Below are 22,409 nucleotides of genomic sequence, written 5' to 3'. Positions count from 1 at the left end.
TAAGTGCTTTAAAAAATCAGAAAACGTAACTTTGCAGGGTGCATTTTGTCACTGCAATCACGTTTCCCTAACAGACACATGAGAGCTATTGAAACTTTGAGGAAGGAAAGAGAAAAAAGGCTGCAAAGATACCAAAGAAGCCGAAGTCTGAGTCCTCAAAAGCATCTGAGTCTGTTCCAGACTCTGGATCCAAGTCAGAGGGATCTAGATCTCCCTAGCAGACGCCGAGAATATCTGCAACAGCTGAGAAGAGATGTGGTGGAAAATACCAGGTAGGGCATTAGAAACCTCTCTTTTGGCCTAATGTTCATTAGCAGTGTTCACAGTGGGTGCACATTAATGGTTGTTACTGACATCCAAGACTTACATGGCAGAATTCTTCTCAATATGAACACATTAACCTTTGGGATAGAAAGTGTTTTCAGGAAAAACATGTGCCTGATTAAAAAAAAAAAATTAAATAAAACCTTGTGTCTAGTTTTATTTAAGTAACAAGTGTCCATAACAAGTGTCTAATTTATTATATGTGTATGATGCAGATAGCCAAGTATTCAGTCTGGACTGATTAGAGACCAATCTGTCCTCTTACTACTTCACTAACTTAAAAGCCACATAGAATTCAGTTTCATTCCAGTTCAGAAAAGTTCTGCAACACTTCACCATTTAGAATTTCAGTTTCTCATTCCCCACCATATCCCCTAACAACTTTTGCTTCCTTTGTGGTCAGGAGATAGTTATTTTTCCAAAATAACTCACATGTGATATGCCAAAGCCCTGACCTTAGATCATATGGAGAGCTGACTTAGAAACCAGTGAAATCACTGCAACAATCTGAGTGGTAAACTGTACTTGCAGTCTGAGTAGTTTTCCAAGGCTAATGTCCACTCAGCCTTTAGTAAGCAAAGAGAAACTTTTTGGAGGCCCATGTGGTGAGTTTCACTTGCTTTTCTGGCAAACTTTCCTGTTCCATGGTGAAATATGGTTTTCTCATGGTATTTTGTAGGGGTGACAAAATTTCCTGTAATTATGTATGTTTCCCCTTACTTGCCTATTTTTACAGAGTTCAAGAACCAAAAAGAAGAAGCATTCAGCATCCTTCAGACATTGAACTGTTGCTCCGAGACTACCAGAGGGCACGAGAAGAAACTAAAACTGAAATTGCACGAGCAAGGGACAAACTTCGGGAGAGAGCAGAGCAAGAAAAAAGACGTATAAGGGAACAAATATATTCTCAGTTACAGAAGGTGAACATTATATCAAAAGCATAAACAATCTTGAAGTTCTTGGTATTTTCTTTTTATGTCATTTTTATTTGGTCTTCTGGGCTAGCACTGAGTAGTAGCATTGAGTAGTTGCATTGGTAAGGTAAAATCTTCAGTCTTTAACAACTACATTTGACCAGGAAGTTAAGTCAGGGGATTGAGAAGTAAACAAAGAGCAAAAGCTGGGACTGAAAAGAGATCTTTTAAAAAAAAAAGCTTTTTCCCCTTAGAAACATCCTAGCATTGGTTTAATAGCCTGGACTCTTGTATGTGAAGAATAACAACAGCAAAAGCTGCATCTTCCCAGACTGCCTAGTTTTGCAAGGTGATTCACTCTATGGATTATATAATCCTAGTCTTTCAAACAAGCCTGCTTATATAATACTTTCTGTAGGGCAACTGTTTTTGTCAACACTCCTTGAAAGAAACTGGACTTCTTTAGGTCACTCCTCTTTCATCTTTCAGCAACTGATTTGACTAGTTGCTGTGGACAGAAAGTTTTGTGTGGGTTTGTTTGTAATACTGTGATACCTATTACAGGAAGAAGCGAGGCTGAAGACTCTTGCAAGTACAAGCACTTTATGTACAGACTCCAGCCTCAGCCTCTCCTCTGGCCCAACATCTGGTTACAATAGCAGTAATACTGCTACATATACTGCAAGTAACTTCAGCAGCCGGGAAGGGCAGGTGAGAAACCACTGGTCTGTGAGATAGATGTCTCCAGATGCTTCAACAATAGAGACATAATGAAGGAACAGAGACCTTTTTCGAGATGATTTGTATTCTGTCACAGCTACTGAGCAGGATAAGTTTGCATCACGAGTACACAGATGAGTGACATGGGGTGCAGGGAGCATTACCATTAATTGCAAAGGACACTGACACTTTTATTTTTCCGTGGGGTTTTTTTGTAACACATAGATAAAAATCAAATAGTCATTATTGTCAGTAATGCCACCCTCTGTCAAATATTTTAGAAACAACAAGCCTTTTCTTGTGATAAACCTGATAGAATCTGATATTCTCAGTGTGCCTCCCTCAATGATACATGCATTGACTTAAGAGCTTCTGTGTGTTAACATGGACTTTCCTGAAGCTACTTTTGAAGTATGCATCTGTGCTAGCTCCCTACATTTTGTTTGCTAAATTTCCTGAGTCAAGGTATCATTTCATAACCAGAGGAAAGTCAAAGGTGTTACCTTATGATAAAGAGAAGCTTCCCACCTTGTAAGGCAGATTTGCTACTATATTCCACTGTTTATTTTTCCCTGTTCACTCCAAAAGCTCCCACTTCTGCACTTTCTTTCTTAAATCAGGTTTCTTCTGGAAATACATTGGTTTCAAGAGACACACGAGGTCGTTCAGCTGTTAGAAACAGTCAGCTTTATATGTTAGAGCAACTTCAGAAGGATTCAACATTTGGTAAGTATATCATACATCTGCTTATGTCTGAGTTGTATCCCAAAGCCTAACGACATTTGTCGTTTATGCAAATCAAAATCTGATTTGACCCTAGGTATTTTGAGGATGTCCTTACCATTACAGACTTCAGAAAATACCATCAACCAGTAGCCAGAGCCTGCTTAGAATTTATTGAAGAAGTAAATGGTGATTTGTTCCCTCTAAAACTGGTCTTTTGATGTTGTTACATCAAAGTACAGCGTTCTGAGACAATATGAGGATAATGCTGTGAATGAAGGAAGGAAGCACGGGGGGGGCTAAAGCTGCAATGACTATAGAATTGTACATGCAAGTTCTTATTTTTAGCCTCAAGACTTAAGTTGCCTATTCTTCCTTAGGTTACTTTATTTTCTTATATGTGGTAAAAATTGTTAAAACTTGAGTAATGCAAGATGTAACTTGGTGTAATTGCCAATACACAGATTGTCTAGACAAGGGATGTTACCAGAACCTCATTAAGATAGATGGACTGGGGGCTCCAATGGAGGACTGAAGTCCCTACAATTCAGAATAGTGGTGGGTTTCCTTTTAATTTTTTTTTTTATTGCCCTATGGCTTTTTTGTCTCCTGCAGAAACCACCAGAATTCAGCCACCTCTTCCTTCTAGTAGCACCAGCTGTAGGTTCACTCATGGATTAACTATTTCTGTCAACTCCTCTTCAACAAAAGGATACCAAGATTTATCCAAACATATCTTAGCTAATGCTACCACTGAGGTAAGTATGTAAGCGGAGTTTTCACTTATTTCTGCATCTCCTTGTGGAAGTTGTAGCAAAAATGGGTGTGAAAAGTCTTGTTCTATGTTGCCAATAGTTATCTATTTGTCAGATACAGAGAGGCACACATTGAACAATTTTAAAGCGTGGGGAAAAGTGAGCCAGGCTGCAGCCATGGGGTGCAGATTGTTGCATGTTAGCTGGAATGTTTGAGTGAAGCTGGTGTCATTTGTCATTGTTTTCTAAGGTAATGGCAGCATGCTCTCATAACCTGAGGAACCTCTACACATGCCAAGCAGCAGCTGGGTGGAAGTAAGTTTATGGCATGTCTTTATAATGGGTAGGCCTTTCTCTATACCTGGCCCTTGTGTGCAAATACTTTTGTCTTTGACAGATACCAATGTACAGAAAAAGAGGTGCAGGTGTACTACAAAGTCTTCCCTTCAGCAACAAGGCATGGGTTTCTGGGAGCAGGAGTGATAGAAAGACCTCTTTCCTATGTGTGGGGACTAGTGAGAGATCCTTGCAAAAGGCATCTGTATGACAGATCTATCAATACAGCTCGAATACACAAGAAGGTAACCAGCCACATTCACCTGGGTGAGTATCCACACAAACGACTGACCACCTTATCATTAAGATGGACTTTCTCAGCTCAGGTTGTCAGCCAGGAAGAAATTTAGAGGCATCTTATTTCATTTATTCATGTCCGAATAAACATTTTAATTAGGAAATATGGGAACTTCAGCTTTGCAACACTTTTCCAAAATAAGGATTAATTAACACATCTTGCTGAGAAGTACAACTAAAGTACTGAAAGTAAAGATAAACCTGAAATGGCTTGGAAAAGCATTTTAATGACATATTACAGCATATTAACTAGAGCTCTGCTTCCAGGCAACAAGTCAAAATAAAATATGCATCTGCATTTAAGGGGTAGGGGAAAATTGTGACAAGTTAAAGTTGTCAAAGTCTAATTCCCCTTTTTTGTTGTTTTGGGTTTTTTCTTTCCCCAGTATATTTAGTGACCGACACCTCCCTATGTTACCTAAAGCAACCCCGGGATTTCTGCTGCATTACTGTAGAAGCCAAAGAGGTAAAGTGAACATTCTCTCTGAAGCATAGAGGAGTAGTTGTTCTGATATCCTCGTTCAAGGACAAAGGAGAGAAAGAAGTAAAGTTCATCTTCTTATTTCCAGAAGTGCCAGTGTAACAAAAAGAAAAGCCATGCCAATATCACACAAGTGAATTATGTATAAAACAGTCTTGTGAATGACAATTTACAATCAAAGCCCATCAGGCAGTAACATAAGTGTCACACAGTCTATTCTGGTTAGAAACATGCAAGATTTTGACAAAAACACATTTAATATATCATGTGAGAAATAGTATTTCTCATTAAAAGAGCTCTTTTTAAGTAAGTAACATGATAAAATGCCTTGGGGCAAACAAAGATATTACTATTTGCACAAATATACTACTATATGCATAAGAAATTTTTCAAGTTGTCACCTTTATATCTTGTCACATGCAGGAGAACTTGTCTATCCTGGCTATTCAGTCTGTTTATGATGCATCCATGCCTCATCCTTGTAAAGAAGCAGTGAGGGGAGAGATTTTGCCAAGTGCTTGGATACTGGAACCTGACATAGTGAATGGAAGAGATATCACCAGAGTTATTTACATGGCACAGGTAAGATTTTGCTGTATGTCCAACTGTGAATGCAAAAAGCCTGTTACATAGCAGAACACTTAAGAGCTGGTAAGTAACAAAACCCACAGTCCTTATGCTATGCTCCATGAACTTTATGAAGTGACCATAAAAATTACCTCTACTTCACACTGTAATCTGGCATGATGCATAGCAGTGCCTGCTAGACAATCTTACTAGGATTGTAATTAAGCACACATTCCTTAATCTTTACAGCATCTAAAGCTGCTTGTTTGGATACCCAGCTCTTCTGTAAAGGTTTATTAGCAGTTTTAGTGTATGTTTTTGTTCTCACATGGCAAGCCATTGTTTGCATTTTTGTCTTACTGTGGACACAGGACGTCTACCTTGGGTTATACTATGTTAAAAAATGTCTGAAAATACTCGTTAAATTTTTCTAGCCTAAGTCATTAATTCTTTACAGTTAATAGACACAAAGAGAAGTAAAGATTAGTATTCCAGTTAAGAATAAAAAAATCCCACCATCCATGTCTTACAGACTCATCTGAAAAGTAGGCTCTCTTTGAGACAGTGGAACTTAGTATTTAAAAGTGTCCAGAAGAAAATGCTATAATGTGTAAAATTTATTTAAGTGCTTATGTAGAGATAAATGACATTACTCCTTTAAAATCACTTATTTAAAACTTTTTTAAAATACATTTTAAAAAATATCATTAATTAATATATGAATTTTACAGTGCATATGTAAAATGTATATATCCATTTTAAAATTTTATATGCATTTTATATTGCCTTTTAGTATATGCATATATGTTTTCAGTAACACTATGTGTCTCAAACTAGTAATATTTAATCCAAGCTCAAATTCAAAAGCAATGTGGGTCATACCTGCTAGAAGTAACATCAAATAGCAAAGCTTTGAAAGTCTATGGAGTATGGGGAAGGAAAAGATACAAACACAGAGTAATGACAGCATTTGGCTGTAAATGTCATGCTTAAAGTATACTTGATACATCAGAGATATTCCAGGCTGGAGAAGTGTTCTGTTAAAAAACAGGTACAAACCTCAACGTGCAGCCTCTCTTCTAATTCCTGCAGGTGGATCTTGGTGCCCCAGCTATCCCTGCAAGGCTCCTGAATTCCATTGCAAAGCGGCAGCCCCTGGTGATTGCTCGACTGGCACATCTGCTTGCTAGTTAGTGTTTGGTACAAACACAGACACTTCACAGCTGCTGACTTTTCACAAGGAGACGTAAATGTCAGTAAAGGTAATGGAAAATGCTGGCTCCTAAGGCAGCCACCACCAAGCCTCGCTTCAGGAGCCTTACTGCTAATGCTGGACTATACAGAAATATAGTCAGAGAAAAGGATCATTTGTTTTAGCCAACACTGCTTAGAAGAAATGCAGCAAGTTTAGCTGGGAACCTATCCTAGAGACGGCAGTGGGAAACCTCCATGGAGCAGCAGAAAGGTGTGCTGTCTTTATAAAGAGCAGAGGAAGAGACTTTGCTTTACAATAGCCAGCATCTTAGAGTGTATTATTTTATTTCTGTTTGCAAGCAGTGATCAACCTTCTTCTTTCAGTAAGATTAGGCTGGAAACAGTACACATATGGCTTGAGACCTTTTACAAGCTCTTGAGCAGAGCTGCAGAGCTGCAAAGCTACTTTCTAATGTTGAGATAAGTATCAAATGCAGAATTCCTAACTGTGTAGCTAAATCATTTATCTTAGCTAGCTGCCTATCCTGTCTTCCCCTTGAGAAGTTAAAGCAGCACAATATCCACTAGTCATCCAACATCCTGGATAGATTTTTCTCATGTAATTGGCTGTCTGCTTGCAGCCAGTGTAAGGTGTTTCAGATTGCCCACTACACTATGCAGCATCAGTGGAAATCAACACACCTCAGGACAGTTTTACTGCACTACAGAATCAGGTGCTTTGAAATAAAGAAACCAAACAGACAGTTCCAAACAGCGACACTTTGTAATGACTAGGGTAATACTCAGTAATCAGCTTGTTTCTAGAATTTAAATCCTGCAAGTAAGAGTAGCGCCAACATTTTTCCACAATGGCTTTTTCTATTAGCCCTTCTACATGTTTACCCAAATGCATTAAGAGCTGAATATATAGGCTGGACATAGTCTTATCACACTTCTTTTGTTCATAGCATGACCAGCTGATCCACTGCAGCAAGTATAGACCCTTCCCATTCAATTACCTCATGGGATTTCTGTTGAACTTAACTTAGTCCAACAAGCCTGCTGTCAGGCTTTACATGTTTGTTCAACATACTTCCTAGTTGGTTCACATATTCCTTAATTTAAACAAAACCACAACAAATTCAAATATCCAAATAACTTCATTTCATTCTTCAGCACAACAGTACAAAATCACTTTAGATATACCTAAGCAATAAAAGCTGCTATGTTACACTTTCATTAGCTCAAAAAAGCCCACATTATTCAAGAAGCTCTAGCACTTTAAATTTGTCAAGTGAGAAATGTGTGTTCAAGCATCCACCTTACTGGAGTCAGTGCCTGCTAATTTAACAGTTACTTTCAGTAAAAGGTCCGTTTTCCCAGCATATGGTGAAGCTAGCTGCACTTCCTACCTTTGAGTTCAAGAGCCAAGATCTACTTTTACTATATCTTTGCACAGGTGTAATTTTGGCTCGCAGCTTCTATGTTACTTCCTGTTACTAATATATTAAGTTTAAAATGAAAAGACAATAGCTATTTTAAATTGATACTTAAGAGCAATTTTGATACATGCCAGCCTAAGGCTTCCCCCCTAAACCAGACCAGGTATAACAGTATAACAAAACTTTTCACTTAGAAATATGCTTTGTTTTATCTTTGGATAGTTGTGGTTACAATCTTAACACCAATATATTACTGTTTGTTTTTCTTTTTGTGAGGCTTAGCCTCTTCCTAAAAGCCTGCTGTGAGTCACAGCATGGCTCACTTGCAGCATCATGCATTTTTTTCCATAATCCCCCAAGGAAGAAGTTTTCTGCTGTGAGAGAAATGACAGATTTCCTTTGGTGGAAACCCAGAAGGAAGAGCAAACAAGGTGCTACATTAAAACCCTAATAAAAACGAGGAGAAACAGCAGCATGGTGTATTGGGTCTGTCCCCAGGGCTGCTTTCACAAATTTCCACTAAAGATTTGCTCAGTGCTTTGCTTTTTTTCCCTTTTATTTTGGACACGGCACTAGTGATAAAGCAGTTTTTGTAGGAAAAACATCTAGGGGGACTCCTGTTGTTCAACAATGCCAGTGCCTATGAAGGATAGTGTCTTATTGTACAGTGCATCAGATGTTTATTTTTATATATACTTTTTTCCTACGTTTACAAATTAAGTTATTTATATATGCTTGGTTTGAGCCGGTTTTATATGCTATCGAAGCTAAGTTTTATTTTTATTGGTATTGAATTAATGTAATTTTTTTTTTAATACACTCTTCAATTAATACTAAAAAGCCTATTTATATAAATGTTTTCTTTTGCAAATACAATATTTTATGGTACTTCCTAATGTATGGCATTGGTTTGTTTGGAAGGAAGAAACAAAAACCCAGCAGTATTGAATTTGTTAATCTACAACAGGCAAAACCCAACTTCCTGTAAGTTCCTGCTGAGCAGCAGATGATCAAACCAATTGTATTGAGCCACCTAGGGTTGCATCTCTGCTCTTAAATCAAGGTTGCTATTTTCATATCCACAATAAATGGTATTTTCTACACAAGAAAATGTGCCCCATCTTATTTTGCTCCAGCTATTTTTCCATCCAATATAGTTCCATAGATGGATAACACAAGGGCAAGCTTGTGATAACAGCTGTGTGTCTCCCACTTGCCTGCTAAGGCATACACATCAAATATAAACTTGTGGTACAAGAGTTAATAAGCCAGTCACTGCTTAGATTTGGGTTCTGTGACATATGTCATCCCAACAAAGGGTTGGTTTGTTTTTATTTTTGTATTTAAAAAAATGACATTGGCTGGAGCTTCTTCCTGAGTCCTGTTACACAACTCCCCTGACCTGCACATTCAGAAGAAAGTTAATATAACACTGTTTTTCCTAATTTTCTTTTGAGAATTGTGAGTTTGCAGTAGGGAAGACTGGCCGAAGAAAGGCCACAGACTCAGACCTAGCTTTCTGTGAGCTCTCTTCTCCCTACTGCTCTCCTGCTTGCAGCACCACTGGCACTACAGTTAGAGCAGAGCACAGGGAAGAGGTGCAACACCTGAGGCACTGGCACTGAGAGGAGTCCACCAGCCCAGTGGGACTGCAGAGTTGTGCATCCTCATGAGCACAGTCCCATTGCTGAGCATCCACAGGCAGAAAATCCAGTGCTATACAATTGCTCCTAAGGTTTGGTTACAAAGTCAGGTGTCTGGATTTACAGAGCAAATGTGGCTGGGTACCATGGGGTTCCCAAGAACTGCAGTAACTGCATTAAGTCATAAGAACGCAGAAACAGAGGTGTTTCTTACCTGGGTCCCACTGGAGAACTGACTGTCTCCTGGCCCATAGGGCACAACTGTGTTCTTTGGATGTTGCAAACTGCTTCTGAGGCTTGGCCAGCTTTCAAATAAATCTTCCAAACGTTGTATTAGAGAAGGATAATGTAGGTATGTTGAGTTCGTGAAAATGGCTGTAGCAATGGTATCTACACAAACAGTTCTACAATACCCAAATAAAATCCATGCCAGAGCCAAGAGCTCCTTTTTTTTTTTTGTCCCAGTGCCCCGCCTCCTCCCCCTTTTATAACAAAGCTCTATTTCAGTAGAAGCAAAGCAGCAGCAGGCTGGATAGGAGGTGTTACTATACTTTCTCTGCCTCATTCTTTGTGGCAAGGTACCTGTTTTGTTCTTCACCCTAGTACGAAGAGGTTATATATTGACAGCTTGAACATGAGACAAGACATTTAATAATGTTTATTATGACAAACAGCAATTTCAAATGAGATCTGCAGCAAAACAAAACATAATAGCCTCAGGATGCAGGTATGGCATGATATGGTGTACTTGCTGCTTCAATTTGTATTCCCATGTCTTGCTGTATATGCAGCATGGCCTACTTTTAGGGACTCTCTCCTTCATTCACATCAGAAAACCCCTAAAATGAGCAATGCAGATGGAACATGCCAAATCTTTCAATACAGGGCTTAGTAAACAAGACAAGTCTCAGTACAGTTCAGACATTGATGTGCCTCTACGGTTTCTCTCTCTGCATAACATATATTTTAACAGAAGCTACACTTCTGCCTAATGAATCCTGTGGTTTTTCTTAAATCACGGACTCCAAGATGTTCTCTTTTCTCACCTTATACAAGGAAGAGGTTAGTTAATTAGCAAGCTAAAAAATCCTGGTCTTTACTTTGTCTGGATGTTGTTCTTTAACACAGAACTTGCTTTCTGAAAAAACCTACACTAATAGGACACTCCTAGACAAAAGGAAGTAATGTCCTCACTGCTACCAGGCAGTGGGCAGGAGATCCCATGAGACAGCTAATGAGCATCTAATCATATTCTGCTAGTCAGCAGCAGTCCCTGCCACAAACTCCAGTTTAAGGAAATACTTCGGGAGATCATATCCTTGGTGACAATCTGCCTGTAAGGGCAGAAAAATACCACTGTCCTCCAAAAAAAAGGACTCCTTTCAAAATCTGCTCTCCGGGGACCATGACAGTGCTTTTTCACTACTTTATCTGCTCTTCCAGGCTGTAGTTTTCTTGCTGCAGCACCTCCTGACTGAAAAAAATCAAACTCAAGGCAAGAAGAATTACAAAAACCAGTGGATAGCAGCCAGATGCCATTTATGTTCACATAATATAAAAGTGTCTTAAAAATACTGTCTTCAGTAAAAAATATAAACAGATATTTTCTCCCTTATTTCTATTAAAACCCCTGGGAAATTACAAGTTCTGTTTCCAACAAGAGATGGAAAACCACTTTAGCATCTACATCCTTTAAGAATAATGCCTTTGATGGTCTGGTGTATTTAATATGATTTAACTTTTAAAATGAGTCTTAAAAAATTAAAATCAAACCTTCAACATTGAGTTTACAATGAAAAATAAATATAGGCACATCTCTGTATCATATAGGTTCACGTTGTCCTTCCCCTGACAGTAGAGGCTTTCTTCTTACAAGATAGCATGAGAAATCACATTGAGTTGAGAGAAGAGACAGACACCAAGGAACTGTCTCTCTGATCACAAAGACACTTGTCCACTTGAATTGATTCCTGGGTTTGGTCACAGCCTGTTGCTGTACAAATAAAAAAAGTGCCTATAAGTCTAAAGAACAGCTGCTCTGAGCCATAATCAAGGTGCTTAAAGGACTTTTGACTTGGAGATCCATTTGCTGATGTAAATCCTTCAGCATAGTCACCACAGCAAATGTCCATGGACAGTGCAGGTTTTGCACAAAGTGACCCCTTATCTGCAGTATGCTCCCAACAAAGAGCTCCCAATCCATTCAGAAATGCTAAAAATCCCATTTGCGTCTTCATTAGTAATTTTTGCCCACAGAGTCCACCTCTGCTAACTTTGTGCGGTCACAGTACCTAGAGATCGTCTGGTCAGCTCACAAGGGTTAGTCCTGAGCTCCTTTGTATGATGTTCTGATACAAATACTCTGGACAGCATTTTCAGGTCTTTTAAGAAATCCTGTAACAAACAGACACAAATCAGAGAACCCTTACTAACAAAAGTCAACAAAGAGGCTTACTTAATTTTTCTAGTGAAGAACCTTAGAAGGTTTAACACATTGATGGTTTTCCAGTGATGACCCTAGATGAGCTACAGAACTGACTGCAAAGATGAATGCCTGTAGGTCTGCATGTTCAGTCTCCCACCCAACACCCACACCCTTCTCAGAAAAGATCACTGCCACAGTTTAAATGGTTCAACATCTCCAACATGCAAGTGTTCACCAGCCATGAAATTTTTAGCAAGGCATTCGGGTGGTTCCCTACATTTTGACTGTGGCCAGAACAGTGTGACTCCTCTAGAACAGTCTTACTCCTCTCACACTCTAGTGGTAAGAATCACAGGGTTTTAAAGTGCACTTTGGGTCAGTTAAAACCCTTCCCAACACGTCATTCTCTACTGGAACGCAGCAAGCGCATTCAGGCTAGAACTGAGAGCTGGAAACTGGGACAGCTGGTTTCAAAACTGGTTTACAGTTTTCTTGGAAACATTTTCGCTGCATGGGCAATATTGGATTCACACAAGTACAGCTTTCAGCCGAACAACAGCAACAGTAACAAGCTTGCTAGAAGCCAGTCCTTGGGCTGCATTTAGCAGGGATGACAGACAGGAAGGTTAGAAGCCTTACTTATATGACATAAAAATACAAGAATTGGCTGTTTATATAGCTTTACTTTTTATTTCACTTATTTTTCACACACATCTAATTACTTACTGAGGGCCAAGGGAGCTCTTCAAGGCTATGCAGGCAACTCTCTATTTCACTAGTTCTCATTAGTTCATGTTCTACAAGACCATGAAGCAAGAAAAGGAACAAATCCCACTGTAGAAGAGAAAAAAAATATCAAAAACTCAAAAAGAAATGGATTTTGTGTTTGTTTCTTTATCCATACACAATTCACATTTTTCTTTGGGATCAGAACGTGGCAAAAAGAAGCAAACACATTATTTATCTGGGTGTGACAATGAGGACAAGAGCAACATCCAAACTGAGTGAACAAAATTCTTCTACTTCATACATTGTGCCCTACCATAGAGTCTCATAATTTCCAACTCTCAGTTTACCAACACACCAAGTATTTAATTCCTGGCTGTTCAAGAACAGCTTGAAAAATTATTTCCACATTCTGAAATAAGCTGGTTTTAGCTTGCAACTAAATAGGGTGATTTTCAGCTTCATAGCTGGGGTGCTTATAGCACCAATATGCATGCAAAAATGAAAAGCTGATACAAAACATAAGAATGCAACCAATTACAGAATCATGTGTGCCCAGTCCTCACCACATTCCAGGTCAAATGGAGCATTTTGCCATTTGTTCCTAAATGAAACTGTACCTTCCTGAGAGCCCCCCAGACAGGTATCAAACCCTGACAAGTAGCACATGGTCCTCTCTTCACTACCCCTGCAGAAACAGCACCAGGCAAGAGCAGAACAAGCCCCACTGGCCTCGTTCACACAGGCCATCAGTGAACGCTGTGGGCAGGCAGAACTCACACAGAGTATCTGACCAGAGCGGACAACTGGCAGCTCCACAGATCAGAACAAGCTTTACCTCTCGCAGCTTAACTTCTGCAAGGTAACTAACGTTCTTCTTGCTAAAGATCAGCTGCACAGGAACAGGTGTCCCAAAGTCCTCCTTCCAGACAGAGAGCAGCAGTTTTAGAAGGCCATAGGTGGGATCATTCTTTACGCGCAGCCTCTCGGGGCTCTTCTTTGGGCATTTGATTTCAAGACTCAGAGGAACACGATCTGAAACTGCGAGGAAAGAATGAAAAATGAACTTCTACAGCTGCATTGTTTCCTTTTATAGTCATCATCTTGGTACAACAGCATACTTAGTGAGTACAAACCAGTGAATCTAAGAGGACTGGAGTTTAGAAATATGCAAAATTATGAGCTTTGAAACTATACAGACAAGTATTACATAGGAAGAGATTTATACTCCTCAGTCAAAGAATACCATTTTGTTGGCATACAGCCCCCATCTGGTTGGCATTTAGCCTCAAGTCTTGAAAGACAATTGACTATATAAAGGTCAGTCTCATATTTAATTGAAGAGAACCTAGGTGTTACTCCCAAAGAGAGAAGAGTAATACAGTAAAACAACATTTAAATCTATAAACAGATTGAATAATTGTCCATAGTTTAGACTATAGGCAGAGTTACATAACTTCATACAAGAGAAATTAAAGCTGAACAGTGTTTAACTGCAGCTAAACATGCAAGATGCAAGATATGAGATCTTCCTTGGTACAGTCTAATGGAATGGGGCAGATTTAGACTGCTGCCCTCCAGAATAAATTTCACAACATTAGATGTGAACTGCCTTCTGAAAAAATGAATTATGTATAAAACTTCTTAAGCAGGTTCTAAACCCGAGAAATGAGAAGGTTGCCCATTAAAAAACACCTACATTCAGATCACAAGTTACTGCTGAGAAAAACATATTTACACATTAGAGCAAGAGAAAAAAAAACAAACTGAAAATGCTCACAGAAGTCACAACACATAGGAAACAAGTTATTTCCATTCTTTAAAAAAAAAAAAGAAAAAAGCCATAAAAACATAATTTAATGGAAAAGGCTCTTGCTTTATGAAAAAAAAACAAAGTCACCCACAATTTTTCAGAAGCAGAAATACTGGAAAACATATCCCATATTCAAATGAATGTATCAATAAATAAAAAACAATGGAGATGTGAACAAGGTCTGAAGGATGGTTAGTCACTGTACAATGCTGAATGTACATTCCACTGAATGTAGAAGGGAATAAAAGCAACTACTCAAATCAACAGAAAAAAATCTGCAGACTCAATGAAACCAAAGTGAATCAAACATCCACGAGCTCTAAATACTTCAGTCTCTGACCTCAAGGATTTAAGGGAATTTTAATAACAGATTTCAGTCTTAAATAGCTTATCATGACTGACTTACCCAGCAAAGAAGCCAACTCAACAGAGCACTTTGCCAGCTGCTGTTCTGATGTGGGACACATGAACTGGAAAACACACACAAAAAATTGTATCTTTCTCCCCATACTACAAACTGGATAAAACAGGCTTCACAAGGGATCAAAATAACTAAGCAGAGCAGGCAATTTACAGCAAGAAGCACAGAGCTGTAATCAGGAGACCATTAAAGACTGAAAAACAAGAAAAGATCATATATGAAAAGGGGATCTACAAAGGTAAATTGAAGTAACAAGCAGATCTACACAGTATAAAAAAATGCAGCGCAACATTGCCACATTTGAGCTCAAACAAAAAACACTCAACTGAGCTCAGCTGTGAGGCAAGGCAAACTAACAAGTTTACAGGTATTGAGACAGCTCAAAGTCTCAAAGAATTTTTTTGTTACTTTTTTACATTTTTTACCTTTCTGCATTGAAGTGTCTGACTCAATCTTCCTAGCAAGCACTCCAACCAGACATAGTCAATCACTTCACCCTCATCCCGTGGGCCCACAGCAACACAGAGCACATCCTTGATGAAAAAGACAGCAGTAACTCATATATTAGTATCCTTCTCTTCCACAAACAGATCTTTGGACCTATGACAGAGCACTTCGTAAGTAGCCCTTGGATTTTCATTAAAATAAAGCTAGTACATACATTTAAAAAGACAGATTAAAGCTGAATTTTTTACAACCTTACCAAGGTATGATTTTCTAGGACAGCTCTCACTAATGTTATGAAGTCAAATTCAGCGATGGCAATGAGTTTATCTTCCTTAAAAATACTAGCTCTGAAAGCTCTAGATAAATCTGACAGTGCAGCAAGCAAGTTCAGGGTAGAAGTGTTGGGAAATCCAGAGCCCCCTTATATTCTCAGGGAAGCTTCAGTGTCAACACAACTTATCCTTCTGTTTTTATTTTAGCAAAAGCAAGAAAGCTTTAAAGGATGTGAACTTGTTCCCACTCAATTGCTGGGAAAGCAAAGACAGTGATATCCAACATTACTGCTTAAACAGACAAACGGCTGCAAAAAAAAAAAAAAAAAAAGAGGCAGAACATGCAAAGGTAAAAAAGTGAAGTGTTCAGAATTCTTCCTTTCCTCATAGTTTACATAGGTTATATGATTGAAAGATTTTAACAAGAACAGTGACTAGTTAAAAGACTGGGAGAAATAACCAAAATGTAATTTAAACCAGCTTGAATATAAAATTGCTTGGATCCAAGGCTAAAATTAAGTCCACATCATCACCCTCTTTCAAAGATATTCTGATTCCCCCTAATTTTAACTGAATGAAGGTACATTTGCAGACTGGCAAAAACCTTTCAATAGATCTGTACAGATTCATCAGACACTTAATTCAATAAAGAATTCCTGGTGTATAATATGGGATAGTCTACCAAGTTCTACAGACTTGAAAGGACCAACAGGGGCCAGGAGACTCTGAGCAGGGGCCAGGAGACTATCCATAAAAAGAGTAGGTCCACAAAAAAGTAACTATTTTGATATGTTGACTCTTCAGCATACAACTGTACACAACACTCACTATACTGCAGTTTCCATGCTAAACATATCAAGGCCACACTGCCAATGCTACCAGAAATCCTGTATTTGAGATAGGACTCCTAACAGGGAACTCTGATCAGACAGCAAGCAGGTGGTTAAAAAATACCTGGGAACTTTCCACTGTGCTTCCTAAACACTCCCCACAGTCAGTTCCTTAGAACCAAAACATTCTCTTAAAAAAACTCCAACGAAACCCCACAAAACAACAACAAAAACAAACCATAAAAATTCCATAACCAACGAACCAAAAAACCATGACTGTGAAAAACAGAAAGGGAGTTAGGGTGAGCCAGGAAGTGAACGCTATATACCTTAATCTCATTGATGACTTGAGAGGGAAATGGAGCACAGTGCTGACAGCCTGGAGGGCAGTCCCTTCTCAACTCCAGAGTATCCTCACTGGGCAAGGGAAATCCTGGGACTTTAAGCATTCTGTTGAAGGTTGCCTTCACTTCTCTTTTGATGAGTGCTACAGAGAACAGGGAACAAGTCCTGTCTACTTCAGTTTTTCTCCCCAATGAAACACAGAATTGTTTCCAAACACTATTAACCTCTCACACCAAGGGCCATGGCAAATAAGGAAAAAAGACAGTTTACACTTTCAAACCCCTCTCACTCTGACCTCCCACTATATTTAATGGGCAGAGGCACATGTGGAGAGGGTGTGTTAACCCACAGCTTTAGAAGGCACCCACACATTACTGCCAGGTACCACTGGCAGCTCATCTCATTTTCCATCAAAATATTTCAGTCTGTTTAAAAAACGCAGTAGCTAAGCCAGGAGGCAATGCCAAAGTAGAAAGCTGACTCAGCATGACCATACCAGTTCAACCACTGTGCCCATGAAAGTCATATGTCTTCTACCAAAATAAGTTTTGATCAACATCCAAAACACTAAACTCCTGTGGCTGCAAACGGTGCTTGAATATTCCTCACCAGACTCTTGCATAACCTCTTGAAAAAAATCGGTTTTCAGAGATTCTGAAGAGTTGCCAGAGCAGTATTACAGAGTAAAAGCACTTACCTTCAGCCTGCAGAAAAGACACCCAGTCCAAGAAGTATTTGTTTTACAGAAGATTTCAGCTCTCTGTACATGTAAACCATAAGGTGGCTTGAAAGAGAGCAGTTGTCTAGCATACATTGGAAGTGCTATGACAACTTCAAAATAGATGACATTTCCAGAAGGAGCTTTCCTTAGAATTCCTTCTCTCCATCCTACGAGACTCTGTAACTAAAAATCACTTCCATGGGCCAAGACTGAAAGACCCCTGAATAAGATTCTTAGAGCTACAGATCATTCTTCTTATTCCTAAACAAGGAGGGACAGGGTAACTGCACACTTCCCACTAAAAGAAAAATTAGTATGACCAAGTACTTTACAACAGTAACTGTTCTTTGATCTCGGGAAAAAAAGAAAAAAGAAAGTACAACGCACAGGTTAGAAGCCCCAGTTCAAAGTACTCACCTGCAATGTTGGCAGAGAGCCAGCCACAGGCTTTTTCAGTAGCCAGTTCCACCGCAATGTTTTCTGCACTACTTAAAACCTTTACAGGGGGGACAACAAGTGATAGGAGATTTACTACCAGCCACAGCACTACAGTCAGTGAAGAGTCAGAATGAAGTCTAGAGGAAAAAAAAGCTTAATTTTGGCATGCAACGAATAAACAGAGCACCATCACATCTTTGGGAACTGCTAGTTTGAGCAATACGACTGACCCATTTTGATTTTCCAAACCTCAACTCTTGTAGAAGTTGATGCTAAAACAAAAGCATTATCCTTGCAAGATGAATGCAATTTATATAACATTCTAGTCTCAACAGTTACCTATGAGCTAGAGTATCACTTTACCCAGAATATGCAAGGCTGCCTGGTAGAAGCGACTCTCCTTAGCTATCAGTCCTCCCATGAGGGCATTAATAGGTTCCCTTGACCTGAGCTATTAAGGGATAAGATAAACAGCAATGGAAAAATGGTAACAATCCAGACTTAAAGTCAGGGCCTTTAATAAATTTTAATGAATATACATACTGCTGCAGATGTCTCTTCTGGCAACAACACCCTTACTGCCTCAGGACCTTTCTTTTTGCAAAATCTACAAAAAAAGAAAGCAAGCATGGCACAGGATTAGTCAAAATTCTTGGACAATACTCAGAGGTTCATTACATGACAATGCAATAAATCAGACCAAAAGAACCAGACAAGGACAGGGTAATTACAAGCCACCAAACTGCAATATCAGTTTTCCAAACAGGGGACATACAATAGCTGCAGTGGATGTCTGTGTGGAGCTGGATGCAGAGGGACACACAGCACCTTTTCCTTCCCACAGATACAGTATTAACTGGCTGCAGGCACAGCAGACAGTCACTCTAAGAAGAGCAGAGGTCATAGTTTATAATTACCAGAACCTGAGCATGACAGGCCAAGCTAAATTAGGTTTATAGATTCTTCAGTAAGAAGAGATGGGAAGGCAGAAGTTTAAATAAGTTTTCCTCCTTACTCTCTGCCTTTGATGAGTGCCTCGGCCCCTTCCTCATAGAGATGAGTGCACACCTCTTCAAGAAGTTTGTCATGACTAGCAGCATCCTCCTTCACTTTATCTTGCAACATGGTTTCAGCCCTTTGAACCAACTCTGCTACCAGTGTTGCCCTGTAAAAAAACCAAGAACAATCAGACAGACTGAAATTGGTACAAAAAAAAGCACACACTAAGTGTACCCAGCTGTTCTCCTCAGTTTAAGGGGATACTCATCTCGAGTGCAATAAACAACTCTGCTAAAAAAGAATCAATTGCTGTATTTAGTACTGTACCATCTCCTTGCTCTGTATGCAAGGAAGAAAGCAGCAATGAAGATATCAAAATAGTACTAAGACTCAAGAGTCAAAAGCCTTAAGATTTTAGTAGAAACATATTTGGTTACAGGTATACTTTCTGGTAGCAATGCCCTTGTATGCTCAACGGATAGCGCTCAGAAGCTCAAAGATGTCAACAGCAGCCCAGTACAACCAGCATTCCTTATGGGCTGATATCATTTAATGTCTTCAGCAAGCTGGACAATAGAACAGTTCAAAACCCTGAGCAAGCTCATAAGTGACATGCTGGAGGGCAGGGCTGCCACACAGAAGGACTGTGAAAAGGTGGAGAAAAGGGTAGACAATGAGGTGGCGACTGTGCACTGTACGGGCTGGGGTCTCCTGGCTACGGAGTAGCTCTGCAGAAAGGATCTGGGGTTCCCATTAGACAAAGTGAGTTGGCAGCATCCAAAGAAGGCCAACATTATACTGGGTTGACAATCGCAACAGTGCAGCCAGCAAGTCAAGGGAAGTTACTGCTTCCCTCACTGCCATGAGGGTGCATCTGGAGTAGTGTGTCCTGCCTTTGGGACCCCAGGACAAGAAAGCCATGGACAATTTGAGAAACTGCTGGAGAAAAGAAAAAAACCATTAAGATAATTGGGATGCACGTGGCCCCCAAGGAGACTGGGGTAGTCAGTTTCACTTAGCCCAGAGAAAAAAAAAGGTGAAGGGAGAAGGAAAGTTTAAAGAGAAGACAGAATAAGACTTCCAGGAAGAGCACAGCTAAAGGTTGACTGGCCATATGCACAAACTGGAACAAGGGATATTCTAATAGGATATAAGGAAACATTTTTCACAAATCCTGGGAAAATTAAGCACTGGATGGTACTAAGAGGCTGGCTGAATCCCCGTCCTTAAAAGGTGGAAACTTTTCCAATTGGAAAAGGTGTCAATAAACCTGATCCAATCTGAAAGCTGGCCTTTCTTTGAGCAGGAGCTTGGATGCAATGACCTCCAGAGGTCACTTCTGAGATGAGATTTTCCTATCATTAGCAAGAATGTTCTGAAAGGGATATAAAGTCTCAAAATGCTGCATTATGTTCACAACCAAGTGTTATACCTCCTTACACATCTCCTCTCTGCATCTCTTCCAAAATTCCTCTCTGTGATGGCAATAAGACATTTCTGGTCAGTTTCACGTAGCCTTGGTGGTCTGCTATGCAGCATTCTCTGAGGGAAGCTTTCTTTCCCCCATACACACAAGTTCAAAGGATCAACTCTTTGTCTCATTATAATGTAAAGTCACTTTTTAAGTCACAGAACAGATTACCAGCACTTACTTAATGTGCTTAACACAATTGGATCCCACCCTCTCTGCCACAAATTCAACTGTTCTCCGTAGGGAAGAAGGCTGGTTGTGGAAGAAGGCCTGTTCCAACTCCACCTGTTCAACAGAAAGTGCTACAGTTGATTAGAGCACTCCACCCAGACCCTTCTCTCATCAACACAGGAACAGACAGAACTACCATCTGGAAATGTGCTAAAAGGTATGCAATTTGCCTACACTAGAATTTTCTGCTACTGCAGCATTCATCATCCCTGTAAATTAGTTACTCCCTATTCCCTTTTAGCCATTTAATCCAAGTTCATTATCAGGGTTTCTGAAACTACAAAAGCAAATGCTCTGTAAAGGGAAGAATGGGAGAGTTCTGACAGCACCTACTAAAAATGAGTCACCACATAGGGTTTGTTTTGGAAAGAAAGGATCCTGTCTTCTAAATACAGGTTGGTAATCCTGTAGGCTCCTACACAGGTTGTTCTTTAAGCGGAAAGCATGGCTACAATCTAACCAAAACAATGTATGAGAAACATACCAACATTTTATATTAAAGAAGAGGGAGAGAGATAAACAGACTAGTTGTTCCAATTGCAAGAATGTTTACTGAAGTTATCTGGATTTCAACACCCACATGGTATCCCAGCCACACAACTGTAACAGAAAAACAGGGAGAGAGGATACCTGACTGTTAAGCACAATGTTCCCTGCTGCACAGGCCCATTCTCTTCTTTCCCTGGCATTAGGATAATACTGTGTACAAGCAATTTCTCCTGCCCCGTTTCCCCTTCTGACTCCCTAATTTTATTACCTGCAGTTTCCGCTGCGTGACAGAAGCCTTGGGTGCTAAAGACTCTGCAGCTGTGGGAGTGATTTTTCTTATAAAGCCACCATTTTTTGCTCCACTACCAGCCACAAAAGAGGCAAGTAGTTTACGCAGCTCACCTGTACAGGAAAACATGCAAAACCAGTCATCATTGCCAAAAGCAAGGGGAAAAAAAATTAAATCAAAACTCAAGAGAGAGAGTTTCACTTTGCCAGTTCTGTTCCTAGAGCAGATTCTCTCTACTTCTACGAAAGCGGAAGTTTTAGAAAAGCAGAGGAGTATCCCACACATTTAACTGGCACGGCACAGCAATGCCGTGCAGGCAAGGCTCTGAACAGAAAAGAGGTAGCTTCCAAATAAGGGTCCCTAGCACATTGAACTTGTTCAGAAGGATCAGGGAGCAGTCATTTTTATACATCGCTTTTTAGTGTGGCAAACGAGAACTGTAAAGTCTACAAGGACAACAAGGCAAGCAGTTACACAAAATTCCAACAGGGGCAGGAGAAAATACCAGAAGAAAAGCCTGATGACACGTTCAACTCCTAGAAGATTTTGTGATGCAGGTTTAACATAGTTTTCCTACTAAGTCCCAAGAAACAGAGCACCATCTCACCATATGGTGCTCTATTATCTACAGAGAGGAATTTTACCAATGGCAGACAATCCCAGGAAAAAAACCTCTCAAACAACAACCTGACAAAACACAAGGGCACATAAGGATTCTTCCCCTTTGCCTGGAAGCAGAAATATGCTCAAGGACCAAAACATTCCTTGCAGTACAAACACCTCTCCCTATACTTAGGATGGAAAAGCTGTATACTCACTTACTCCTTGTAATGTTTCTTTTCCAGCTTTTTAAGGATGGCTTCCCTTGTTCCTCTGTATTCAAACCCTGTACATCACTTATCCTGACTGTGTAGCCTCCCTCCCCCAGCTTCACCAGATAGTATTTACAGCTCCATGAGCTTCTGCAATAGAGTTTTTTATCAAGGTTGACTCATATACAACTGAGACCTGAAGTTATGAGGAGGGGTAAGAAAGATGATCCAAGGACTTACAATACCAAAGGACAAATACAAACAACTAAATAAATTTTTAAAAA

At 39.6% G+C, this 22,409-nt stretch overlaps 2 protein-coding genes across 2 annotated transcripts in view; one reads left to right on the top strand and one right to left on the bottom strand.

Moving 5' to 3' along the window:
* The window catches only part of STARD9 (StAR related lipid transfer domain containing 9), a 100,212-nt gene extending 91,353 nt beyond the window's left edge, over positions 1 to 8,859 (top strand). The window contains exons 25-34 of the mRNA XM_027641796.1: positions 75 to 272; positions 1,061 to 1,244; positions 1,803 to 1,949; positions 2,579 to 2,684; positions 3,297 to 3,439; positions 3,687 to 3,751; positions 3,834 to 4,039; positions 4,456 to 4,535; positions 4,974 to 5,132; positions 6,210 to 8,859. Coding sequence (XP_027497597.1) covers positions 75 to 272; positions 1,061 to 1,244; positions 1,803 to 1,949; positions 2,579 to 2,684; positions 3,297 to 3,439; positions 3,687 to 3,751; positions 3,834 to 4,039; positions 4,456 to 4,535; positions 4,974 to 5,132; positions 6,210 to 6,311 — 1,390 coding nt within the window. The 3' untranslated portion in view covers positions 6,312 to 8,859. The remainder of the gene's footprint in view (positions 1 to 74; positions 273 to 1,060; positions 1,245 to 1,802; positions 1,950 to 2,578; positions 2,685 to 3,296; positions 3,440 to 3,686; positions 3,752 to 3,833; positions 4,040 to 4,455; positions 4,536 to 4,973; positions 5,133 to 6,209) is intronic.
* Positions 8,860 to 9,012: 153 nt separating this feature from the next.
* Positions 9,013 to 22,409, bottom strand: part of CDAN1 (codanin 1) — a 34,804-nt gene continuing 21,407 nt past the window's right edge. The window contains exons 18-28 of the mRNA XM_027641805.1: positions 21,293 to 21,426; positions 20,486 to 20,589; positions 18,850 to 18,999; positions 18,378 to 18,441; positions 17,814 to 17,892; positions 16,660 to 16,817; positions 15,207 to 15,314; positions 14,767 to 14,830; positions 13,386 to 13,588; positions 12,548 to 12,655; positions 9,013 to 11,790 (exon numbers count right to left, since the gene is read on the bottom strand). Coding sequence (XP_027497606.1) covers positions 11,665 to 11,790; positions 12,548 to 12,655; positions 13,386 to 13,588; positions 14,767 to 14,830; positions 15,207 to 15,314; positions 16,660 to 16,817; positions 17,814 to 17,892; positions 18,378 to 18,441; positions 18,850 to 18,999; positions 20,486 to 20,589; positions 21,293 to 21,426 — 1,298 coding nt within the window. The 3' untranslated portion in view covers positions 9,013 to 11,664. The remainder of the gene's footprint in view (positions 11,791 to 12,547; positions 12,656 to 13,385; positions 13,589 to 14,766; positions 14,831 to 15,206; positions 15,315 to 16,659; positions 16,818 to 17,813; positions 17,893 to 18,377; positions 18,442 to 18,849; positions 19,000 to 20,485; positions 20,590 to 21,292; positions 21,427 to 22,409) is intronic.

Source organism: Corapipo altera, unplaced genomic scaffold (genome assembly GCF_003945725.1).
Source record: "Corapipo altera isolate COAL_440 unplaced genomic scaffold, ASM394572v1 23b, whole genome shotgun sequence".
NCBI lineage: Eukaryota > Metazoa > Chordata > Aves > Passeriformes > Pipridae > Corapipo > Corapipo altera.
Note: the sequence above shows the minus strand (reverse complement) of the source record. Positions and strands in the feature narration are given on the sequence as shown.